Below are 23,324 nucleotides of genomic sequence, written 5' to 3'. Positions count from 1 at the left end.
CTTGGGGGTGGCTTTCTTCCAGACAAGGGTGGTACAGGGCTATTGTTCCTATGCTGGAACCTCCCTTGTTGAAGGGCTGACTGGCAGGCATATCTGAGTCTCCATCAGCTTGGCTCATACTGTTTGCTCCACTCTGGTGATTCCCTGAGACCCCCATCCCATCCATTTTGCATCCCCACCCAAGCTGTTTGCAGCAGCTTTTACATATGAATTGCCTGTCCTGGCTCAGGCTTCAGACTTTGCTAAAACAAACACAGGGAAGCAGCCAAAATGTAGACACAAAGAAACATGTCACAAATGAAAGAAATGGAAGAAAGAAAACTACTGGAAACAGAGTTCAAAACCACATAAAGTTACTTAAGGATCTTCATGAGAGCTTCAAGGGACTTAGTGAGACTTTCAAGGATCTTAGAATGTCAAAGAGATGAAAAAGGACCAGTCAGAAATTAAGCATACACTGAAATACACTGAAATAAAGAATAATTTACAGGATTCAATAGTAGAGGATTTCAAGAATCAAATCAACAATTTGAAATATGAGGAAGCAAAAACACCCAATCAGAAGAGCAAAAAGAAAAAAGAATCCAAAAATATAAAAAAGTGTAAGGAGCCTCTGGGACAACTTCAAGTGTACCAACACTCGCATTATGGGGGTGCCAGAAGGATAAGAGACAAAAGAAGGTATTGAAAACTTATTTGAAGAAATAATGACAGAAAACTCCCCTACCTGGTGAAAGAAATAGACTTACAAGCCCAGGTATCACAGAGTCCCAAACAAGAGGAACCCAAAAGAGGTCCACACCAAGACACATCCTAATTAAAATGCAAAGGGTTAAAGACAAAGAGAGAATCTTAAAAGCAGCAAGAGAAAAGCAGTTAGTTACCTACAAAGGCGTACCCATACAACTATCAGCTGATCTCAACAGAAACTTTGCAGGCCAGAAGGGAGTGGCAAGAAATATTCAAAGTGATGAATAGCAAGGACCTACAACCAAGATTATTCTACCCAGCAAAGCTATCATTTAGAATTGAAGGGCAGATAAAGAGCTTCACAGACAAGAAAAAGCTAGAGGAGTTCATCACCACCAAACCAGTATTATATGAAATGTTGAAGGGTATTCTTTAAGAAGAGGAAGAGGAAGAGGAAGAGAAAAAAAAAGAAGGAGGAGGAGGAAGAGGAGAAGAAGAAGGAGAAGGAGGAGGAGGAGAAAAAGATAAAAATATGAACAATAAAATGCAGTAAATACATATCTATCAACAATTGAATCTAAAAATAAAAATAAATGAACAAGACATCAAGTGAACAAAATAAACTGTGAATAAAATAGAATCAGGGGCATGGAAACATGGAACAGACTGACGAATCTCAGAGGGAAGGGGGTGCAGGAAGAGAGTAACCAAAGAACTTAACTGCATATATGCATTACCTATGGACACAGAAAACAGGGTGGTGAAGGCTTGGGGTAGGGTGGGAACCTGGTGGAGGGGAGTAATGGGGGGGGAAAAGGGACATCTGTAATACTCTCAACAATAAAGATTTTTTTAAAAAATAAAATGTTTTTTTCTTTTTTTTTTTCAAATTTTTATTAAGGTATTATATGTGTACATATCTTACCATTGGCCCCCCCCCACCCCACTCCCATACATGCCCTCACCCCCCAATGTTTTGCATCCGCTGTAAAATGTTTTTTTCCACAACAGTATTCTACTGAAACAAACTGAGAATCCTCTTGAAATTGCAAGCTATATTCTGATACATTTTTATATCCACCCTCCAAATTTTAATTTGTTAGGTAAATATACTCTGGAAAGATAATCTGATGATAGGAAGGTCAAAGCTTGAATTTCTGCCTTCATTTTAGAGTCTGCCATTATTTCCATCTGTCAATAAAAGTAAAATATAGTCATACCAGAGTTCTTTGCTACAGTTCTGGCAACTCAACAAACTGGTAAATCTAGACTTGTTTCATTCTTCAAAACCATGGGCAATGGTCTTTAGAGTCAGCCAGAATATTCTAGAGCTGCAACAACTAAGAATATGAAGGGATTAACCAGTATGGATGCCTTCAATAACCAGGAAAAGTCTAGCATCTTTCTAACTACATTCTCTTCTTTTTTCCTTTCATAAACTATGATGCATCCATAGACTATGGGTACATAACTGTGATGAGGATAAAAATAGACTAGTTCCATCCAGGTGATCTTATCTATTAGCACCCATGATTCGATGTTTCAACAATCATGTACTATCAAACAATACCCACCTTAGTTGTTGGTTACATAGATTTCAAGGAGGATGTTCTCAAAATATTATGCGAATGGCTGCTACTAAAGTAAAATGCAATCAAACATAACGCACTCGAATTAAAAAAACACACACATACTTCTTTTCTCCAAAATGGTTGACAAGTAACATAAGGTCTCTTCAGGATACTGTCAAGTTTCATTTGGTCCCGTTTTGTCAATGGAATTAAAGTATCTTTAGGTATATTTAACCTAAAAAAAAAAAAGATGAAAAATTAGTAAAAAATATTATTCCTATCACTTGAAGGTCATGTTTCATTCATATTTACTACAGTATTCCAAGAAACTTAGAAATCACAGATAAGAAAATTAATGCAGATATACCCTTTAAGTCCAGAATTTTGGGGATCTGGCATGTCCTAGACCAAGAAGTGATCAAGTTCATAGTGGAAGTCTGTTATAAGTTGTTGGTTTTCTTCATGCCATACTCACAGGATGATAGGAAAAAAACAAACAGCCTGGCTGTGGTGGCTCAGTGGTTGAGTGTCTATCTATGAACCAGGAGGTCACGGTTTGATTTCTGGTCGGGGCATGTGCCTGGTTGCAGGCTAGGTCCTCAGTGTGGGGCATGTAGGAGGCAGCTGATCAATGATTCTCCCTCATCATTGATGTTTTTATCTTTCTCTCCCTTTATCTCTGAAATCAATAAAAATATTAAAACAAACAACAAATGATGATAGCATCATCACATATATGCACACCAAGGCAGCTCCAGAGCTCCACAGTCTTGAGCAGTGAGGTCCAATATGTGTGCCACAGTGAGACTCACTGTGGGATTTTAGTTTCCACTGAGTACTTAATTCTTTGTAATCACTGAGAATTTTCTGGTCTATGGAAGTTAATCACTTTTCACTTATGTGCAATGTGTGCACACACATACATGCACACCTACCTAGTTTTAAATTTAAAAAAGTAAAATGCAATTTCATCTTGCCACGTGTTTTAAAAATAGACCATGAGAAGTCTGGATTTATGGTGTGGACTACTTTGGAAGTTATAAATCCTGGATTTCCTGGGAGAGCTCCAAACAGTCTTTTTCAATGTCCTCATAATTATGACCACTTGCCAGTGGCAGCTCATGGAAAGGGTGACAATTTGATTGAAAGGGGGGCCTAGAGGATTTCCCTTGATGCCTTGTTTGTGTAGCTACTACACTGTTTTTATCTTTGATTGTACATTTACTTGGAGTGACTTTTGAGGGCACTAAAGGAATTATGAGTCACTATTAGTTTTTCTCCAAGCCCTCCACCTTAATGCTTATCAGATCATTTGTCCTAAATTTGTGTTAGAAATAATATCCATACAAATACATCTCCCTCCTGAGGGATTTGGACCATGACATATTACACTAAACTGAACAGAACTTTGATTCACTAGAGTGTAAATATTCAAAGATCAAAAATTAAATGTTTTCTCTTGTGCCCTTGTTTTGTAACAAGTGGCAATCACCCAAAACCTGTTCATATTCTATATTTAGAAAACAAGTGCCCATTACCAAAGTTCACTCACTGTTTAAAGAAATCCAATCAACATGTTAAAGTTCATTCTCATTGGCCAATTACAGTAATAATAAAATATTTTAAAATATCCCACCAGTAGAAATGAATAAAAGTGATTGTCTTATGCTGAGGGACAGGTGGATTTTTACTCTCCAGGGAAAGCAAAATAATTAACCCATCCAGAGGGCAGCCAAAGCCTGGAAAGTGTGCATACCCTTTGACCCAGCCATCCTGGGAATTCAGCCTATGGGACTCGTTAAAGCTGGAGGCAAAGATTCAGTTACAAGAGAGTCCATCAAAGCGCTATCAGAAGCGATTTGGAAACCACCCAAACGTCTGACTTTGAGGGATTGGCTGAACAAGCACATCTAGAATGTGAACTCAATAATATAAGACATTAAACTGAGGCTGGAGAAGAGAAATGTACTTATTGATAGGGAAAAGTGATCTCAGTGTGTTGTGTGAGAAAAGATTACAAAATAATATTAGAGTATGAGTCCATTTTTGTGAAAAGCTATGATTATGCACAGAAAATAATCTACAAGGCTAAAGCTGTTCACCTGTAGGTGTTTGTTATCTTGTTAGTGAATATTTTTTCTATAATGGATGTATATAGTGGACGTGACAAACGAGGTTCTCAAACTGTATGTAATCTTAAAATGAAGTTTTTTTGTGAAATTAAAAATTTAAATCTATGATAAAATTGATTCATGTCAAATGATGTCAGTGATGACCATTTAACCAGATTCAATGTCTTATGCTTTCCAAGTATAATAAATTCCAAAATATTTTCATAGTAAAGGTAAAACAAAAAATGTTTTCTAGCTAGCTGAAAGTTCAATTAACCAAATTCATTTAGGCATTTTAGCAGCTGAAACAGAAACATTGATGAATTTAATTCATAATTATGTAATACTTAGTCACAATGAACAATGTAAATAAAAGGCAGTAAGGACTTTTCCCTTATAGTGTGACTTTTGAGGCTTATTGTGACATATTACAATGAATCATTATTTTAAAGATCCCAGTTTTACTAAACCATCTAACCTTTTAATATCCGAAGGGAGGAGACCAAGCCATCTAATAGCTGGAACTGTGAGATTATGCGCTTCAAAAGACATAGACTAAAATAAAGAGCAAAAGTGCATTAGGTAAAGCTAAATTTCAGAGAACTAGCATACTCGTTTTTGCAGCCAAATTTTTTTACTTATCAATAACAAATACGAAAGGCTTCACGTCCTCAGAGCCCACAGAAGTGAGAAAATCACTGAAACTTCGCTGAAGGGTTTCAAACTGCTCTGTAGTATTTCTGGATTGATTTTCTATAAAGTAAAACTACAAAGGGACCCCCCTGACCTGCACTTATTACTGTATTACTCTGACTTCATTTCTAAACACCTTGCTCCCACACCCTTTTCATCTGCTCTAGACATAGACGTCAGGGACACCACACTCACGGAGTATACCAGTGGCTCCCAAACTTGACTATGCATCAGAACCACTTGGAGGGGCCATCCTCAGAGACACGGATTCAGTGGATTCAGTAGGTCTGGAGAGGGGCTGTGATTTGCATTTCTAACAAGTTCCCAAATGACACTGATGATTCACTAGTGTGGTCCAGGGCCACAATTTGAAAACCACTGGTGTATGATAGCTGCAGACTCTAGTGGTGAAATTGGTCCTTATGGTGGGAGAAAGGGAATTGGCCAAGTCAGAATTCAAGGCTACATATAATGTTCAGAGTATTTTTGGCAATCAGGCAATGTTGTTACCCTGAGGCCCAAGGTTACTTCAGCAGCCAGAAGAGTGGAGGATATTAATGCCTCCTACCCACAGCTAATCTAACTCTGTCATCTGTCGTCGCTCTGGTCATGCTGGAAGCTGGAATCACAGCCACAGAAACAGACTGGCCCTAGACCAGGACAGTAGCTCCCCTGGAAACTAGTTGGGACCTCCACTTCCTAGGGGCTGATAAGTAAATGCAGAAATAACCCCAATGAATATAAAATACCTTAATAGTGAGAATAAAACAACTTTACTTACCATAGATCCGTACTTATAAATGCACATTATTTCTATGCCTGTTAAAAGAGTTAACTTTAAAATTAGACTTCTTGTCTATTCTAGGTTAGATAATTTGCACTCTCAAATTATGTCTAACATCTGAAAATTTTATTTTTGTGGACCTTACCAAAGAATAATTTATTGTTCAGTTTAATATGGCTAAAATAGCAATAAATTGCCTCAAATGATTAGAGTCATTAAGTTTTATCTAATAATCATATTCTTTAAAAATATTTATGGAAGTGTTCTAAGAGCAAAACAACACAAAACTACAAATATGATTTAATTCTAACTGCATAAAATATAAATGATAAATCACCGTGTGGATCAGCATCTACAAGAGTAAAAATGGGGATGTGAAATGTGTCCCACAGCTTCTTGACTAAAAGTCTGGTGTTCAGATCAGGCACACCCTTCCCCTAAAAGCAAGATAAAAATTATGCATTTTAATTACAGTAGAATGAAATCTATAAAACAATATCCTTATCTTATTAATCATGTAAAAGTTAGATTCCCTCACCTTAAATTTCAGATGGTGGGAGACTAGTGTTGACTATGAAAAATGCACAATATGTACAACAGGGTGAAAAAGCCCATCTACATTCATACCTTTGATTCAGTTACTCCAGTCCTGGGAAATATTTCAGTAGAAACAGGAATAATGAAAATCCTACATACTTGATGGTGTTCACTGCAGTGTAATTTAAAATGACAAAAATACTATAAATAGCCAAAATATCTAACAATGGGGACATGGAGAGGCAGCATTACACAGTGGTGATATATGTACCAAGTGCGGGGCCAGCAGTCTGGGCTGGCATCTCGGCTCTGTCACTTAGTAGTATGAACCTGAATAAGTCCTCAAACCTCTGCGGCTTAGGGCTCTATAACACCTTACAAGGTTATAGAAATTTAGTAACTATAAAGCACTTAGAAGAGAACCTGGCTAAACTTTAGGATTTAATAAACCTAAGTGGTAAAATAATATTATGAAGTTATTAAAAAATAACTATGTAGAAAAGTAGCTTACTAAGCATTGCAATAGTGTTAAGAGAGAAAAGCAGGAAACCAAAGGGGTCAGAGAAGGAAGCAAGTAGAGAGATAATAGGATGAGCTTCCCATTGGACAGCTTTGAGTTTGAATTCCCTCTGCCATTCATTGGTGGGTGACATTGGGCCAGTTTCTTAGTTTCATTGAGCTGTGGCTTTATTTATAAAATTTGGGCCAAAGAGTGCACCACAGAACACCCCTAGCAAGAGATCACTCCCAGGGTTTAAATACAACCTCTATTGTTTATGAGGTTCTAGTCTGCATTTTCCATCTCTACTTCCAACTAGGTACCACTAGGATTCCCTGCTATCATCTCAAATTTCTAAAACTATACTCAAAAGTTTTCTTTCTCAAAGAACTGAGCCTTCCTGCCACTTGTCCTGTAGCTGTCAATTGGTGATGTGGTTCCATACATCACATCAGGGTCACTTTGACTCATTCCTCTATCCTGTGGTCACCAAGTCCTCTTGAATTGGCCTTAGAAATGCCCTTTGTTTCAGTCCTTTCTCCTTAACCATTCCTTACTCCTGACGGCCTCCTGACAGGCTCCCTGACTCCAGAGCTCTCCCTCTCCATCTAATTGTTGTCTCAGCCACAAGAATCCTCATCATTTCCTTCCTCACCAATCCCAAACCTTCTGTTTGGATGCCACTAAGTCAGGATGCCTCCTTGTGTGTGGCCAGGCCTCCCAAGCCTCCCTACAGCTGCCCGACGTCCTGCTTCCTCTCCAAGACAGCTCTCCTTGTTGCTTCCACAAACACAGCTCACAAACATCACAATTATTGTTAATCTAATAAGCCAGAATAATTTTGAATAGATGAGCTTCTTTTCCTTTATAAACATAGGTTTCTAGAAATTAGAAGAAAGCCAGGACAGCAGAGGGGAACCTGATCTATTCTTCTGTCATCATTCCACCTACCCACACCCCAAACTTCCTTTATTCTGACCTCTTTCTTTCCTACTCCAGTCCATATCATCCATCAAGTTTTACAAATTCCACCCACATTATCCTGCAGCAGGAAGTTTACTACCCTTTGCTAACTGATGTCGGTAGTGCCCTATGTGTTATCTCAATGTAGTCTCCTATGTCCTTTGCCGTTCTCTAAACATTTAGCTTTTTTAAAAAAGCAGGTTCCTTTCGACTGACTTGATGAAATTACTTGGTACACAAACCTGTATGAGGAAAACAAGGAGTAGCTCTTGTCTATTCAACCCTGCCCAAAGCTATGCTGTTACCATATTACAGTTGAGACAAGTAGCCCCTGTCAAGTAGCATCATACTGATAAAAGAATGTTGTCCAAGCTGTACAGATGACATCATAAACCCCTCTTATCAATCACCAAAGTACTATGTTAGTCTTGGAATTGTAATAAAGGCATGTAATATACCGTAACCATGATGCATGGAGACATTTTGTTGCAAAAGTTGTCATCTAGCAGTCGCTGAAATGTTGCATCTTTTTCTACAATTAATAGAAATTTCCCATCTGTAATTAAATCTGTGAAGTTAAGGCAAATTTAAGGAAAGAGTATTTCAATTTAATCAGTATCTAAATAATGGTCCCTACAGATCAATTCAAAAGCAGCTACAGATGTAGTTTTTTCATTTTTACCTTGAAATATGTAACATATCTATTCATATATGTAGTTATCTGTCTCCCCTACTAAATGGTGAGCTCCTAAAAGAATCCTATAGAAGGAACCATGGAGTGTTCATCTTGACCACTATAGGGTCTAGCTTGTTGGTTACACATCAGAAAGCTTGATTTATCAAAGTAATGAATGCATGAACATTCTAGAAGTTTAAATAGTTTTTCCATTCAAAGGATACTCCGAATTCCTTGAATATTAGATGGCACAGCAACAGCCTACATTAACAAAACGAGACAGTTTTTTAGATACAAAGAAAGTAAAACCACATTTTAAAATTTATCACAAAAATCCAGTATTTTCATTTAAAAAAATATACCTGTCATCAGAGGTTTACACCTCAGTAAGAAAACAATAGGAAACAGATTTATTCTTCAGTAAGAAAACAGACACACGACCCAAACTACTTCCCAGGAGGTGAGAATTTCTTGGAAACTTTTTGGATATGTGCCTTAAAGGGCAGAAATGGGTGAAGGAAAGACTTCCTTATTCAGGTTCTCATAGGCATCAGCTTCCTCCTTTCCAAACTGATGAGTTGGCCCTTTCAAACTGCTGTGCTTGTTTAGTATTGGGGGCCTTCTATGCACCAAAGCCAAGCAAAATAGTTTAGGTTTAAATAAATTAATTTCAGAACCAGAAAATTTTATGAAGATTACCTAAATAACCATACTAACAGGGTCAAACCACACTCTACCTGAAAACAACAGTACATTTTTTTAAAGAAATGTGTACATTTATTTCAATGATATTTGACAAATGACATATTTTAAAACTATACCTATTCCTATACATATTTATTCATCCTTCAGTTTTATTTTATTTGTTTTTGTTTTGTTAATCCTCACCCAAGGATATTTTGTCCATTTTTAGAGAGAGTAGAAGAAAGGGAGGAGGGAAAGGAGTAAACGGGGGCAAAGGAGGTTGAGAGAGAAAGGGAGAGAGAGGAGAGGGAGAGGGAGGGAGCAAAGGGGAAAGAGAGAGAGACATCAATGTGAAACAGACACATGGATTGGTTGCCTCCAGCAGGTGCCCCAACCAGGGCTGGGATCAAATCTGTGCCCTTGACTGGGAATCAAACCCTAGGCCCTTTGGTGTGTGGGCCGACACTCTAACCACTGAGCGAGCAACACTAGCCAGGGCCTTCAGTTTTATTTTAAAATCTTAAGCTCCAAATTACATAACAAGCAGTAAATAAAATACATTTCTAAAACAAGGGATCTGAAAGGGAGTTAAAGTATGTGAAAACATTAAGAATACTTACTGTTGCACAGCTACAATTCACTTTGGTGCCATCTTCCTCGATATACCCTAAATTGCCAGCAATTAAACCCTTTGATGTAGATAACTAAAAAAAAGGAAAAAAAAAGACATATTTGAAAACTTTTTCATGACTATATTTTGTGCTTCAAAGTATATACATTCCTCATATATACCTGCTAAAATATACATATTTTTAGCTCAGATTGTAATTTAAGAGATAAAGGAAAAATATGTCAGAGTATTTAGGATTGAAAAACATTTGGTAATTCATCTATTTTGGTTCATTCATCCAAGGAAAAACATTGAGACTAGATATTTAAATTTACAGTGAGAAAAATATAGTATTATCAAAATTTATCAAAAGAAGGCACAGATCACATTTATTTTTTTATTACAATTTTTATACAAACATTTTGTCTTAAAATAAGATGCTTTGTCCGGCTGGTGTGGCTCAGTGGTTGAGCATCAACCTATGAACCAGGAGGTCATGGTTGGATTCTGGGTCAGGGCACATGCCTAGGTTGGGGCCTCAATCCCCAGTAGGGGGCATGCAGGAGGCAGCCAATCAATGCTTCTCTCTCATCAATGATGTTTTTCTCTCTCCCTCTCCCTTCCTCTCTGAAATCAATAAAAATATATTTTTTAAAAAAGATGTTTTGTATTAAATGGTACTTACTATATGTAAACACCTCCTTGGCACTTTTAACATACAGGAAATGTCGTTGATAATGCTGTCCACAACAGTCTGGTTACCAAAGAGTTGGCTGTCAGTGTAATATAGGTCTCTATAAAATTTTTTAAAATATTTTTTAATTAACCATATTCTCTTTGAATATAACAAGGGTTGGAGTATTATTTAAAGAAAGCTTTAACTGGATGAAACACATATATAAACAAAATAATCTATTACCTATAGTCTAGTTTGACATAACTTTTCAGAACATACTAATATAATGAAAGTCAATTTAAGTCTCACATTACATTTTAAAGAGTAATTGACCACAAAATATACTTACCTTTTGGTTGCATAAGTGTTGCTCTGCACTAATTTATAAATCATGGACAATACTTTAAGAATTAGAGCTGGAAAATAAGATGCAATAAACAAGTTACTCATCATTTCTCTGACTAATTCAAAACATTTAACTGTTGCCAGTTGCTTTCCATAACATTACAAAAAGTAATCTTTCCAAAACAGAAGTGTTAAGTACAGAATATAATTGCCTGAAGAATCAGATAAAATTTATTGCTCAATGAACAGCAAAACTGAGAGAATACTTTTCCACTGAATCATATACCTTGAAAATTTATTTTGGAATTACAATTTACTTCCATGGTTAATGACAATGCAAAATTCTATACATTTATTTCAAGTACCAGGGTACTATGAAAGAACAAGTAAAATTATTTAACTAGGAATAATGAAAACCCCTAAGATAACCAAATACATTTAATCCTAAAAGCTAAGAAAGATTAACTTACCAAAATTTTTAACTGATTTTAGTGAATCACTTTTGATTTTTCTTGTGGTACAATGAGGTACCATGTGAAGACCCACAGAATCTTCAAACCTGTCATTTTGTTTAAAGCAAGGGAATAAAAAGAATTAATTTCTGAATACCAAACAATATACACTTAATGGCCTCATCTGCATATAATTTAAATCCACATTTCTTTGCAATGTAAGTACCAAAGCTTTAGGATAATATGATTATAAGCTTAAATAATTCCAGGTGATAACTGGGTAACTGGTTTTGTGACATATAGAGGCACTAAGACAAAGTGTTTAAAATAAATGAATTATAGACCTTTGATTACAATGTGTGTGTCTGCGTATTTCTTTCCTGGGAAGACATTTAGTGTATGTGAACTACTTCCAAATATTTCACAATTTTATTAGCATTTTGATAATTTTAACAATTTACTCATTTAATAATGTTACTCAATTTAGTAAGTTTTGAAGTATTTAATTTCTGATTTACCTCTAAGTTACATTAAATGAAATCATTTATATTAGGTTGTTAAATTGAACTACCAAGCCTGTCCTAAAGGGGGCAGAAAGCACCAGGCAAATAGGCCAGTTGTCAAGGGGCTTCTTACTCACTTTGCAAAATAATGAAGCAAAATAAGATTCAAAAGCTTACATTTTTAAATTAACTATATTGATCATAAAATAATAGTGATGCTGAGCCTCAAAATTACTTTTATTTTGTTTCTATAACTCTCACTGATAACTATTTTTTTAGTGTTTTTCATTATTTAGTGGAAAGATTCTACAGGCTGAGGATCACAAAAAAAACCCAAACTATGTATCTAGGTTCTAGGAATTTGATAAAGCTGTTTGCTGATTTTACCCACTTGGACACATGACTGAGCAGGGGAAGATCTGTTGGGAGAAAGAGCCTTTGAAATATGCTCTATGTTCAGGACACATTTATTTTGGTCTCCGTATCAGGATTGGTTGTAGGTCCCCTGCACAAGTGGTTTACTTTCTCAGTATAGATGAGAATTGCCCCCTTCAAGTGCTGGGAAGCTTAGATCTCAGTTTGGAGCCTATTTTTAGCAGAACTGTAAGACTTTATCATATGCATTTTGAATTCTAACCTCTTTCAGCGCTCCATTCTTTCTTCCTAGCATTATTTTCCTTTTGCCTTATCTTTCATTCCTACTTCTAGTTTACATAACTGCCTAAATGGTATGTATTTTGTAAACTTTCTCAAATTCTCTTTGGTATGGTAAAAGCAACAACAACAACAACAAAAATGAAATCCGAAAAAAAAGAAATCCGACTACAACTCTAACTTCAATAAATTCAAATAATGACATTTACAAATTTTAAAATGCAAAATGCCCACTTTATATTTTCCCAGCTTGATCTGTTGTCTATGGTGAATGCAGGTGCTTCGTTTCTTGCCAAGCTTGTAATTACGTCTTGGATAACATTTTCTATAGATGCAAGAACCTCAGAACTGAACAATAAACATACTATGATTCAATCTTAATTCTAAATTAGGCCTTTACAATATGTAACATTTCTCCAGATCAACACGAAAATCATTTTTTGTTTCATTGGTTGTTTTTGAAGACTAGGTAATCCATGTCAATAATGACATCTCTCACTAAATTCTAGTGTCAGTACTGCATTAAAACAACACTATTTATAGTGGTTACTTAAGAGAAATTTCATTTGCTCGTAATTTTACTTTTCAAACAATTACCTATTGAAGTAGTATCTTCCTTTTAGATTAATGACTAGACAATACAATTTATAAATATACTATAGGCCCGGTGCATGAATTTGTGCATGGGTGGGGTCCAGCTGGCCGGCCAAATTGGGGCCAATCGGGCTGGGCTGGCCAGGGGGAGGGGACACAGGTGATTGGCCGAACTTCCGGTCAAACTCCTGGTCAAGGGGCTAATTTGCATATTAGCCTTTTATTATATAGGATTATATAGGATTTTAATCTACTTTTCATGTTAACCTACTTAAATACAAATTCATTGGCTTAAAATAATACTGTTTCAATTAAAAATGATGTCATATTGACTTTGAATTTAAAATTTCCCCAAAACTGCAGTGCAAAAGTATTTCAAAAGAAACACTTCTTTTTGTAGCAAATTTCCCTAATTGATCTCATGCCTTAAATCAGCTCATTTGAATTTTAGTGATACTAAAAAGAAAAAAAGTTTTAATCACTACCACAAAAATACTTGGCAACTCTTATGCCACTTTACAGCAAACTTTACAGCAGTTTTCTGTCAGCTGACTTTTTTTTTTTTTTTAATATATTTTATTGATACTTTACAGAGAGGAAGGGAGAGGGACAGAGAGCTAGAAACATCGATGAGAGAGAAACATCGATCAGCTGCCTCCTGCACACCTCCCACTGGGGATGTGCCCGCAACCAAGGTACATGCCCTTGACCGGAATCGAACCCAGGACCCTTCAGTCCGCAGGCCAATGCTCTATCCACTGAGCCAAACCGGTTTCGGTGTGTCAGCTGACTTTTAATTTCACACACCATCAGCTTCAAAAAATGCTGTTCAGTTATAAGCACCGTAAGCATATTGCCTAGGATGGAAAATAAAATCTAGCCAATGGGCCAAATTTATACTTAATTTTAGATACTTCTAATTTCCACAGGAACTTGCTGTCTTCGGAAACACAAGTATCAGAAAATAAATTTTAAAACATTTAATATTTTCTAATCTCGACAGGTAAAAACTGACTCAAATATCCATTAATTTTTTCCAGTTTGAAAAAAAGTTGCAGGACAATACTGTGACCAACTCTGAGATACAATCAGATTAATTTACATCTTAAATGTAAACAAGAAACTTACACTCCCTGCTTTCCCTCATCCTCATAAATTCTTTCTCAAACTAATTCCTTACGTAAAAAATTGTTTGCTTGTGTGTTTTTCTTTCTTTCTTATCTCGTGTGTGTGTGTGTGTGTGTGTGTGTGTGTGTGTTTGATAGTTGGTTTGGCTTACCAAAAAACCCCACAAAAAAAAACCCACAAAAAAAAACCCACAAAAAACAAAACACACCATTTGCTTGGGCTGAAAAACTTTGCTGATAAACCAGAAAAGCAGATCAAGGAAGCAAAACAACAGAGCATTTGAAGTAAAAGTTGGCAATAACAAACATATTTTCTGTAGTTAATTCCAAGTTGGGTGGCTGCAGAATCTCTTTAATTGATTTTATCAGCACCACACTCTGAGCTTTATTGATATTAAAATCATTTAAAATATGTACCCTGTCTTCACTTCCAAGTCAAGAAAACTGTTGTTTTGTTATAAAACACTTAAAATGTGTTGACTTCCTTGTTCATTTTTATAAAACACACTTAGAGTGAGAACTCACAACATTTTCTCTCTCTTTTAGAAAGAAAATCCTGAAAACTGAGGTTAAAATTTTTATCCCAATTTTTTTCTTACTGTGCCCTAAACTTCCTGACCCATAAGGATCTCAGGAAACCCGCAAGCCCAGTAGGGGGATGCTCCCAGAACGTCCCAGAGTGGGAACATTCTAGAAGGCAGCAGGGCGGGGCAGGGGGAGCAGTTGTCACTAGGCTTTTGGGAGCCCAAAATAAGAATTAAAAGCTGAAAAGGGAAGGAGCGCTAAGGAAGGTGCCTTCTCGGGGTTCCAGGCTGGCCGGCCAAGGGCGCCCCCCCCCCCCCCGCCCCCCGCAGTGGCCTTAATACCTGAGAGTCAGCCTTTGGCCCTAAATGGGAAAGACCAGAAAGTCGAACGGGGCATTTCCCTACAAAGCACCTCACGCCCCCAGCAGGCCATGGAACCTTCTCGCTTTCCACCTTTCTCGCGCGCGTGCGCCCCAGTAGAACCCTTATACCTGGAGGCCAGGTGTGTCCCCCTGCCTGCGGGCTCCCTGCCACCTCTCTTCAGGGCGGCCAGCAGGGAAGCCCTGTGCTGGTCCAAAACCTCGAAAAACGAGGCCTCAGGCCCCATGGGCGCAAAGGCCATGAAGACGGACACCAATGAAAAGCCCCAGGTGCACGAATCCAACTTGGCCCCAAATGGCTCCTCCCTGAGTTGGCAGTGCCCGTGCTTGGGGATGGCCCTTTCCTGCACTTCCTGGTCGAGGCCTCCTGCACATGCGCACACTTTACACCCCACCCAGGCCAGCTGTACAGGCGCATGCGCATAGCACCCCCCTTTGAGTGGCATGCGCCCGCCCGCAGGACAGTCAGGCCCGGTCACACCTGAGGTGGGAAGTGTTGGGTACTTCCTGGAGCGCGGTCTGTCAAGCAACCGGGACCAGCAAGGCATGCTTGGGATGTTGGACCTAGATTTCATTGAAATCATTTTGTGGGTTTTTGTTGTTGTTTTGTTTTGTTGGCCTATTTAGGGAAAGTAGTACCAGAGATTTGTCATTATCGCAAATAGTTATGGCAACTCAGCTGTGTGGCAGATACAGTGCTAGGCACTGGGCTCAGCTGTGAGCAGAGCAAACCACATTCCTGCCCTCACGGACGTTGATGTAGGAATCGTGGGCTTACAGAGCCCGGTTCACTCAGCCTCTCTCTGTTGTCTCCTAACCACCCCGGAAGGTTCCTCGTGGGCTCAGGGCAGTTTTGCAGGTGAGGGTAAAGTGAGGTCCCCAAGTTCAGGCAGGCGTGGGTCAACATTTAGCAAATTAAAATACAGGACACTCAGATAATTTCGAATCTCAGATAAGCACCAAATACTTTTTTTTTTTTTTTTTTTAGGGTAACTAGGTCCCATGTAATCTCTAGGACATACATTTTATAAAAAAAAAAAGTTTTTATTGATTTCAAAGAGAGGAAGGGAGAGGTAGAGAAAGGTAAAAACATCAATGATGAGAGAGAATCATTGATGGCTGCCTCCTGCAAGCCCCCTACTGGGGATTGAGCCCACAACCAGGACATGTGCCCTGACAGGGAATTGAACCCGGACCTCCTGAGTCATGGATGGGCGCTCAAACACTGAGCCACACGGGCTGGGCTCCAGGACATACTTTTACAAATAATGTATTGCTCTGAAATTTGAATTTAGCTGCTCGGGCATTTCATCTAGCAATCCAGCCCTTGCACCCTGGGTGACCTGCACCTTTCTCCCTGCCCTCTCCAGGCCCTCTGGAGCACAAGAGAGGGATTTTGAAGCCCCAGGCAAGGAGTCCTTTGTCTGGGGGATGATGTCCTTGAGAGAGGACAGTGGGAAGAGACCTTAGAGCAAGTTGGCTCCCAGGTTTGTGGGGGCCTGGCCTGGCGGGGGCCTGGGGACTCTGCCCCAGAAAAGCCACCGATGGCAGGCCCACTAAAAAACCTAGTTTGTTTTCTCAGTTCCTGGTTATTGGATAGTTTTGAAATCTGCTTTTTCATCATCAATAATGGCCTTCCTCTGTTCATAATGATGGCTGCCTGCCAGTGCCAAGCACTGTGCCGAGGGCCTTTGTTACTGTTACCACATATACTTGCTCACCGTGTACCCTCTGCGAGGAAATGTTAGGTACTGAGGAACAAGGCAGGCAGAGTCCTTGCTCTTTGGGAGGGGGGAACTGGGATTAGTAGATAAACATGGGGATAAAGAAGTGATAGGATCAGAAGTAGATTTAGATTAACAATCCTAAACTGTATAAATTTTTATCTCCATTTCACAGATGAAGAAACTGAGGCATGGAGAGGTTGAGCCATTTGTGCAAGATTGTACCACAGTAAGTGATGGAGCCAAGAGGCAAATTTGAACTCCAAATTTGAGCTCTTACTATACTAGGGTATGAGGCACTGCTGATGGTCTGCCTGGGAACATGACATAATTTTGTGCAGTTTTCTGGTGATGGGATTATGAAAGGCCCTGAGCTGGGTGGGGGCACAGTGAGGAGATCTAAAACACTGGCCTCCGTGTTTTCATCTTTCAGATGAGGGCATTGCAACAGGTGGACTCTCCTTTATTATTGTCAATGAGGAACAAATAAAGGCCTTTGAAAGGAGAGGACAAGTCAATGACATCTGCAAGACTTGTTCGCTGGGAGGTGCTTTTCTTCTGGGACCATAACATCCGTCCACTTGCTCTCTCTCATGACACAGACTCTTCAGTATCACAGGTCACTACACTCAGCTAGGAACCAGTGGCCTCACTAAATCGGCCATGAAATGAAAGGTCCTTAGCTGGGTGGGGGCACAGGGAGGAGATCAAAACAGTGAAGGGAACAGATGCATCATAAACCTGGCATTCCTGCTGGGGAAACCACAAGGTGCGGACTTGAAAGGTTCCCACTGTGGCAGAGCAAAGTTGGAGGCGTTAGCACATCCTTGCAGGCAGCTTGGCTTTGCCTCCAGGTATCCAACCCACTCAGGTAACCTGCAGGCATGGTGTGTGCACTGCCTCCACATCAAAGTCAGCCGCCCCCGGCTGTGAGAGGGAACCAGAAAAACATATTCCACCCCTAGCAACAGACTGCAGCTGAAACTGGCAGCTGCCACTTTGCAGGGCACACTGTGGGCCAACCCCCATCCCTGCTGCAGCCACTCACTGCTCTACCTTGATCTGTCCCCTCTGGACTTGGCAATCGTTCAGATCCTGGAGTTATTCTTTTTTGTCCCCGGGCCTTTGCACTTACTCTTCCCTTAGCAGCTTGGAATGCTTTCTCCTTTTTCTCCCCCTACTCTCTGCCTCCCTCCCCACATCCAGCCTGGCTCATTCTCCTGTAGCCTTCAGATCTCATCTCCCTGGACCTTCCCTAAGGAAGTCTTGACTCCCTGGTTTCCTCTGTCTCAACACATCTGCATTCCTCCACCCTGTCAGCCCCAGGAGAGCAGGAGCTGACTCATCCTTTGCTCCATAAGCCCACTGCGCTTGCAAACGGGAGGCACTCAACAGTATTTGTTGAACGAATGAATGATTCCCATGGGGTTATCTTTGTTCTCTGTTTCTAATATTCCAGGCATCTTTCTACAATGCCTGAAGAAACATAATTTTTTTATATGAATAAGACCCTACTCTACATTCTTCTGGTATTGCTGCCCCTGGTCATAATAGTGACTGCAGTTTGCTGACACTGGGCCAAGCACTGCACACATAAAAATCTCATTTACTTCCCCTCCCCATTCTACAGGGGAGAAAGCTGAGGCTCTGAGAAGTAGAAATACAATTGCTGAGTGTTCTAGAGATGCAAATGACAAAGCACTGGCAGTTTCTCTGCTCTTAGTTGCCATATGGTATTGCTTCAAAGTCAGGTAATTTAGTGTTGATGAATTAATTTGCCCATGTTTCATAGCCAGTGATTATATAGCTGGGCATATGATGTACAGCAAATCAATTAAAGAAAGCTAAATTGAATTTTAATAAGATCACCTAAATATTTGTAAGCCTGTAGGTCATCTTACTGATGGAGGTATATTTGTTTGTTTTTATAGAGGAAGTGCTATGATGCATCATCATGGACCCATCACCAGTTTCCATGACTGTAAACTTATAGTCAAACCTTTCCAACTATATCCATCCCCTTCCTAACCCTCCCTTTAAATTATTTGGAAGCAAATCCCAGGCTGAGTGACACCGGTTGGGCAATCCATAAACTATTATTTCACCCATAAGTATTTGAACATGTATCTCTCTCTAAAAAAAAAAAAAGGAAAGAAAAAGAAAAAGAACTCTTTTAAAAATAGTCATAATCCCATTATCATGCCAAAACATATGTTCACAATCATCTCTTAATATCCTCAGATATTCCATCACTGTTGAAATGTCCCCAATTAATTCATGAATTGTTTTTATAGGTTGTTCTTTCCAAGTGCAGATAAGGTCCACACATTCATGGCTGTTAATTGATAAGTCTCTTAAGTCTCTTGAATTCTAGAGGTTCCTGTCTTTTCTTTCATTGCAATTTATTTTTTAAAATATGTTTTTATTAATTTCAAAGAGGAAGAGAGAAGGAGAAATAGAGACACATCATTGATCGGCTGCCTCCCACATCCCTATAGTAGGGACCCAGCCCACAACCTGGGCATGTGCCCTGACCTCCTGGTTCATAGGTCGACACTCAACCACTAAGCCATGCCGGCTGGGCCTTTCCTTGCATTTTATTTGTTAAAGGCACTGAGTCATTCATCCTTGAAAGTTTTGTATGATTAAGAGTTTATGGATTGCCCAGCCAAGCCAGTGTTGCACAGTGGTTAAACATCGACCTATGAACCAAGAGGTCACGGTTTGATTCCTGGTCAGGGCACATGCCTAGGTTGCGGGCTCAATCCCCAGTGTGGGGCTTGCAGGAAGCAGCCAATCAATGATTCTCTCTCATCGTTGAAGTGTCTATCTCTCTTTCCCTTTCCCTTCCTTTCTGAAATCAATAAAAATATATATATTTTTTAAAAAGTTTATGGATTGTGCCCTGGCCTATGTGGCTCAGTGGGTTGAGCATTGTCCCATGCACGGAGAAGTCACTGGTTTGATTCCATGTCAGGGCACATATCCATGTTGCAGGCTTAATCCCGAGTAGGGGGCGTGCAGTAGGCAACTGATGAATGTTTCTCTCTTTCCATCTCCTTTTCTCTCTCTCTCTAAAATCAATGAGAACATATTTAAAAATTAAAAAAAAGATGGCTGGCCAGTGTGGCTCAGTGCTTGAGCATCGACCTATGAACCAGAAGGTCATGGTTCCATTCACAGTCAGGGCACATGCCCAGGTTGCAGGCTCAATCCCCAGTAGGGGGCATGCAGGAGGCAGTGAATCAATGATTCTTTCTCATCATTGATGTTTCTATCTCTCTCCCTTCCTCTCTGAAATCAATAATATATAGAACGGAGGAGGAGAAACCAAGATGGCGGCATAGGTAAACACCTAAACTGCTGCCTCGCACAACAATTTCAAAACTACAACTAAAAGACAGAACGGACACCATCCAGAACCACAGGAAAGCTGGCTGAGTGAAAATTCTACAACTAGAAGGAAGGAGAAAAGCTCACAGAGAATTGGAGGTACGGCAAAGGGGCTTTGTGCGCGCAGAGAGGAAGGGCGGCTGAGAGCCTGGCTGACTTCCTCTGGCGGAAGGGGGAAGAAAGCCTCCGACCGCACTGAACCCCAGTTCTGACTGCACTGAACCCCAGTTCCGGGCGAACCCCTGGGGACCCACGCTCTTACGGGTGGAGTCTGGACTCTCAGGCGGAGACTCGAGCTGGGAAAGGCAGAAGTCTGAAGGTGCACGCGGGCCAGTGCGCACAAAGGCTGCGGAGGTTGCCATAGGCTTTCCCTAGTGGAAGGGAGTCAGAGGATCCTGACTGCACTGAGCCCCAGTTCTGACTGCAGTGAACCCCGGTTCCAGGCGAGCCCCTGGGGACCCACGCTCTTGTGGGGGGCGTCTGGACTCTCGGGCGGAGACTTGGGAGCCGGGGAAGGCGGAGGACTGAAAGTGCACGCGTGCGCGCGCTGGTGCGCACAAAGGCTGCGGGGGTTGCCACAGGCTTTCCCTAGTGGAGGGGAGTCAGAGGATTCTGACTGCACTGAGCCCCAGTTCTGACTGCAGTGAACCCCGGTTCCAGGCGAGCCCCTGGGGACCCACGCTCTTGTGGGGGGAGTCTGGACTCTCAGGCGGAGACTCGAGCTGGGGAAGGCGGAGGACTGAAAGCGCACATGCGCACAGGGGCGGGGCTGACAGGAAGCCAAGACTGAGGCTCCACCCCAGCCAAGCTGAGCACAGAGGCTATTGCAATTTGGCAAGTCTAATCCTATAAGGCTGTCTCCAGCACCGAACTTCTCCCAGCATAGACACAGTTGATCCTTACAGCCAACTGGCCCGGAGGTCAATTCTTCCCAGTGATACCAACAACAATAAAGACTTAATTACAACAAGGCTGTACACACAGTCCACAAAGGGGTGCACCAAGAGTGTCCACCTCAGGTTAACTGGGGAAGCAGACCCACTGGACCATATTGGAAACCTAGCACAAATATCTACCTTACCAACTCAGGGAATCAGTGAAAATGCGGGGTCAAAGAATCAGATCACAAATGAAAGAAATGGAGGAAAACAAACGACTGGATATAGAATTCAAAACCACGGTTATAAGACTTTTTAAGAATATCCTAGAAAAGGCCGATAAATATAACGAGACCCTTGAAGATATGAAAAAGGACCAACTAGAAATTAAACATACACTGACTGAAATAAAAAATATTATACAGAGACCCAGAAACAGAATAGAGGAACACAAGAATCAAGTCAAAGAATTGAAATACAAAGAAGCAAAAAACACTCAACCGAAAAAGCAAAAAGCAAAAAAAAAAATCCAAAAAGTTGAAGATAATGTAAGAAGACTCTGGGACAACTTCAAGCGTACCAACATCAGAATTATGGGGGTGCCAGAAGAAGAGAGAGAGCAAGATACTGAAAACCTATTTGAAGAAATAATGACCGAAAACTTCCCCCACCTGGTGAAAGAAATAGACTTACAAGTCCAGGAAGCCCACAGAACCCCAAACAAAAGGAATCCAAAGAGGACCACACCAAGACACATCATAATTAAAATGCCAAGAGCAAAAGACAAAGAGAGAATATTAAAAGCAGCAAGAGAAAAACAGTTAATTACCTACAAGGGAGCACCCATACGACTGTCAGCTGACTTCTCAACAGAAACTATGCAGGCCAGACGGGAGTGGCAAGAAATTTTCAATGTGATGAATAGCAAGAACCTACAACCAAGATTACTCTACCCAGCAAAGCTATCATTCAGAATTGAAGGGCAGATAAAGAGCTTCACAGATAAGAAAAAGCTGAAGGAGTTCATCACCACCAAACCAGTATTATATGAAATGCTGAAAGGTATTCTTAAAGAAGAGGAAGAAGAAAAAAGTAAAGAGAAAAATTATGAACAACAAATACATATCTATCAACAAGCGAACCTAAAAATCAAGTGAATTAAAAACCTGAGGAGCAGAATAATCTGGTGGATATAATAGAATCAGGGGCATAGAAAGGGAGTGGACTGATAATTCTCAGGGGGAAAGGGGTATGGGGGGTTCATGAAGAGAATGGACAAAAATCATACACCTATGGATGAGGACAGTGGGGGGGAGGTAAGGGCAGAAGGTGGGGTGGGAAAGGGGTGGAGGGGAGCTATGGGGGAAAAGGAGAAATAATTGTAATAATCTGAATAAAGATTTATTAAAAAAATAAATAAATAAATAAATAAATAAAATAGTAAAAAAAAAAAATAATAATATATAGAACGGTCAGACAGTCGCTTAGGCTTTTATATATAAAAGCCTAAGCGACTGTCTGACCGTTCTGCCATCTAATTGGTAGCTATGACATGCACTGACCACCAGGAGGCAGATGCTCAACACAGGAGCTGCCGAGCTGTGGTGACTTGGCAGCTGCGGTTCTTGGGTGATGCACCCAGAACCAGAAAGGAGGGAGCCCAATTCTGGGGTGCATCACCCAAGAACCACCCTTTCGCAATCCGGGATCCCGCAGAGGATGTTGGAGAGTTGGTTTCAGCCCGATTCCCGCAGGCCAGGCTGAAGGACCCCACTGGTGCACGAATCCGTAGATATGGTCTCTAGTCTATAATAATAAAAGTGCAATATGCTAATTAGACTGGACAGCCAAATGACCTTCCGGATGTCATTCTGGATGTCCTTCCCGATGGAGCTGCGGTGGCAGGGGCCGAGGCAGAGGTGGTTAGGGGCAATCAGGCAGGCAGGCAGGTGAGCAGTTAGGGGTGATCAGGCAGACAGAGTGGTTAGGGGTGATCAGGCAGGCAGGCAGGTGAGTGGGTAGGAGCGAGCAGTCCCAGATTGTGAGAGGGTGCAGGCCGGGCTGAGGGACATGAATTTCATGCGCTGGGCCTCTAGTATATATATAAAAGAATTTGTGAATTGCAACCCTGTGGTATCATTTAACATGTTTTCCCATCCCTGGTAGTTCCTATAAATTGGTGATTAGTTTTAGGGGCTTGACTGTTTCTGGTTTGATTTTTTTTTCTTTAGTAAAAATATTTCATAGGTGGTGTGA

The 23,324-nt window shown here is 40.3% G+C and overlaps 1 protein-coding gene across 3 annotated transcripts; it reads right to left on the bottom strand.

Moving 5' to 3' along the window:
• Window positions 1-1,761: 1,761 nt before the first annotated feature.
• SPO11 (SPO11 initiator of meiotic double strand breaks) lies at window positions 1,762-15,315 on the bottom strand (the record flags this gene model as incomplete). 3 transcript variants are annotated; one of them, XM_080683510.1, is made up of 13 exons in its annotated part: window positions 1,762-1,881; window positions 2,385-2,496; window positions 4,851-4,927; window positions 5,847-5,884; window positions 6,187-6,286; window positions 8,307-8,416; window positions 8,749-8,785; window positions 9,829-9,912; window positions 10,504-10,612; window positions 10,844-10,910; window positions 11,310-11,398; window positions 12,683-12,796; window positions 15,185-15,315. In XM_080683510.1, the coding sequence occupies 13 exons, from the start codon at window positions 15,313-15,315 to the stop codon at window positions 1,762-1,764; spliced, it is 1,188 nt and encodes a 395-aa protein (XP_080539636.1). The 3 variants fall into 3 exon arrangements, with proteins under 3 accessions (XP_080539636.1, XP_080539637.1, XP_080539638.1); XM_080683511.1 differs by lacking the exon at window positions 12,683-12,796; XM_080683512.1 differs by lacking the exon at window positions 12,683-12,796 and having other exon boundaries at window positions 8,307-8,404.
• Window positions 15,316-23,324: the final 8,009 nt, after the last annotated feature.

The sequence above is a fragment of the Plecotus auritus genome, assembly GCF_963455305.1.
Source record: "Plecotus auritus genome assembly, chromosome: 8".
NCBI lineage: Eukaryota > Metazoa > Chordata > Mammalia > Chiroptera > Vespertilionidae > Plecotus > Plecotus auritus.
The sequence above is the reverse complement of the archived record's forward strand: the minus strand, read 5'-3'. Positions and strand labels throughout refer to the sequence as shown.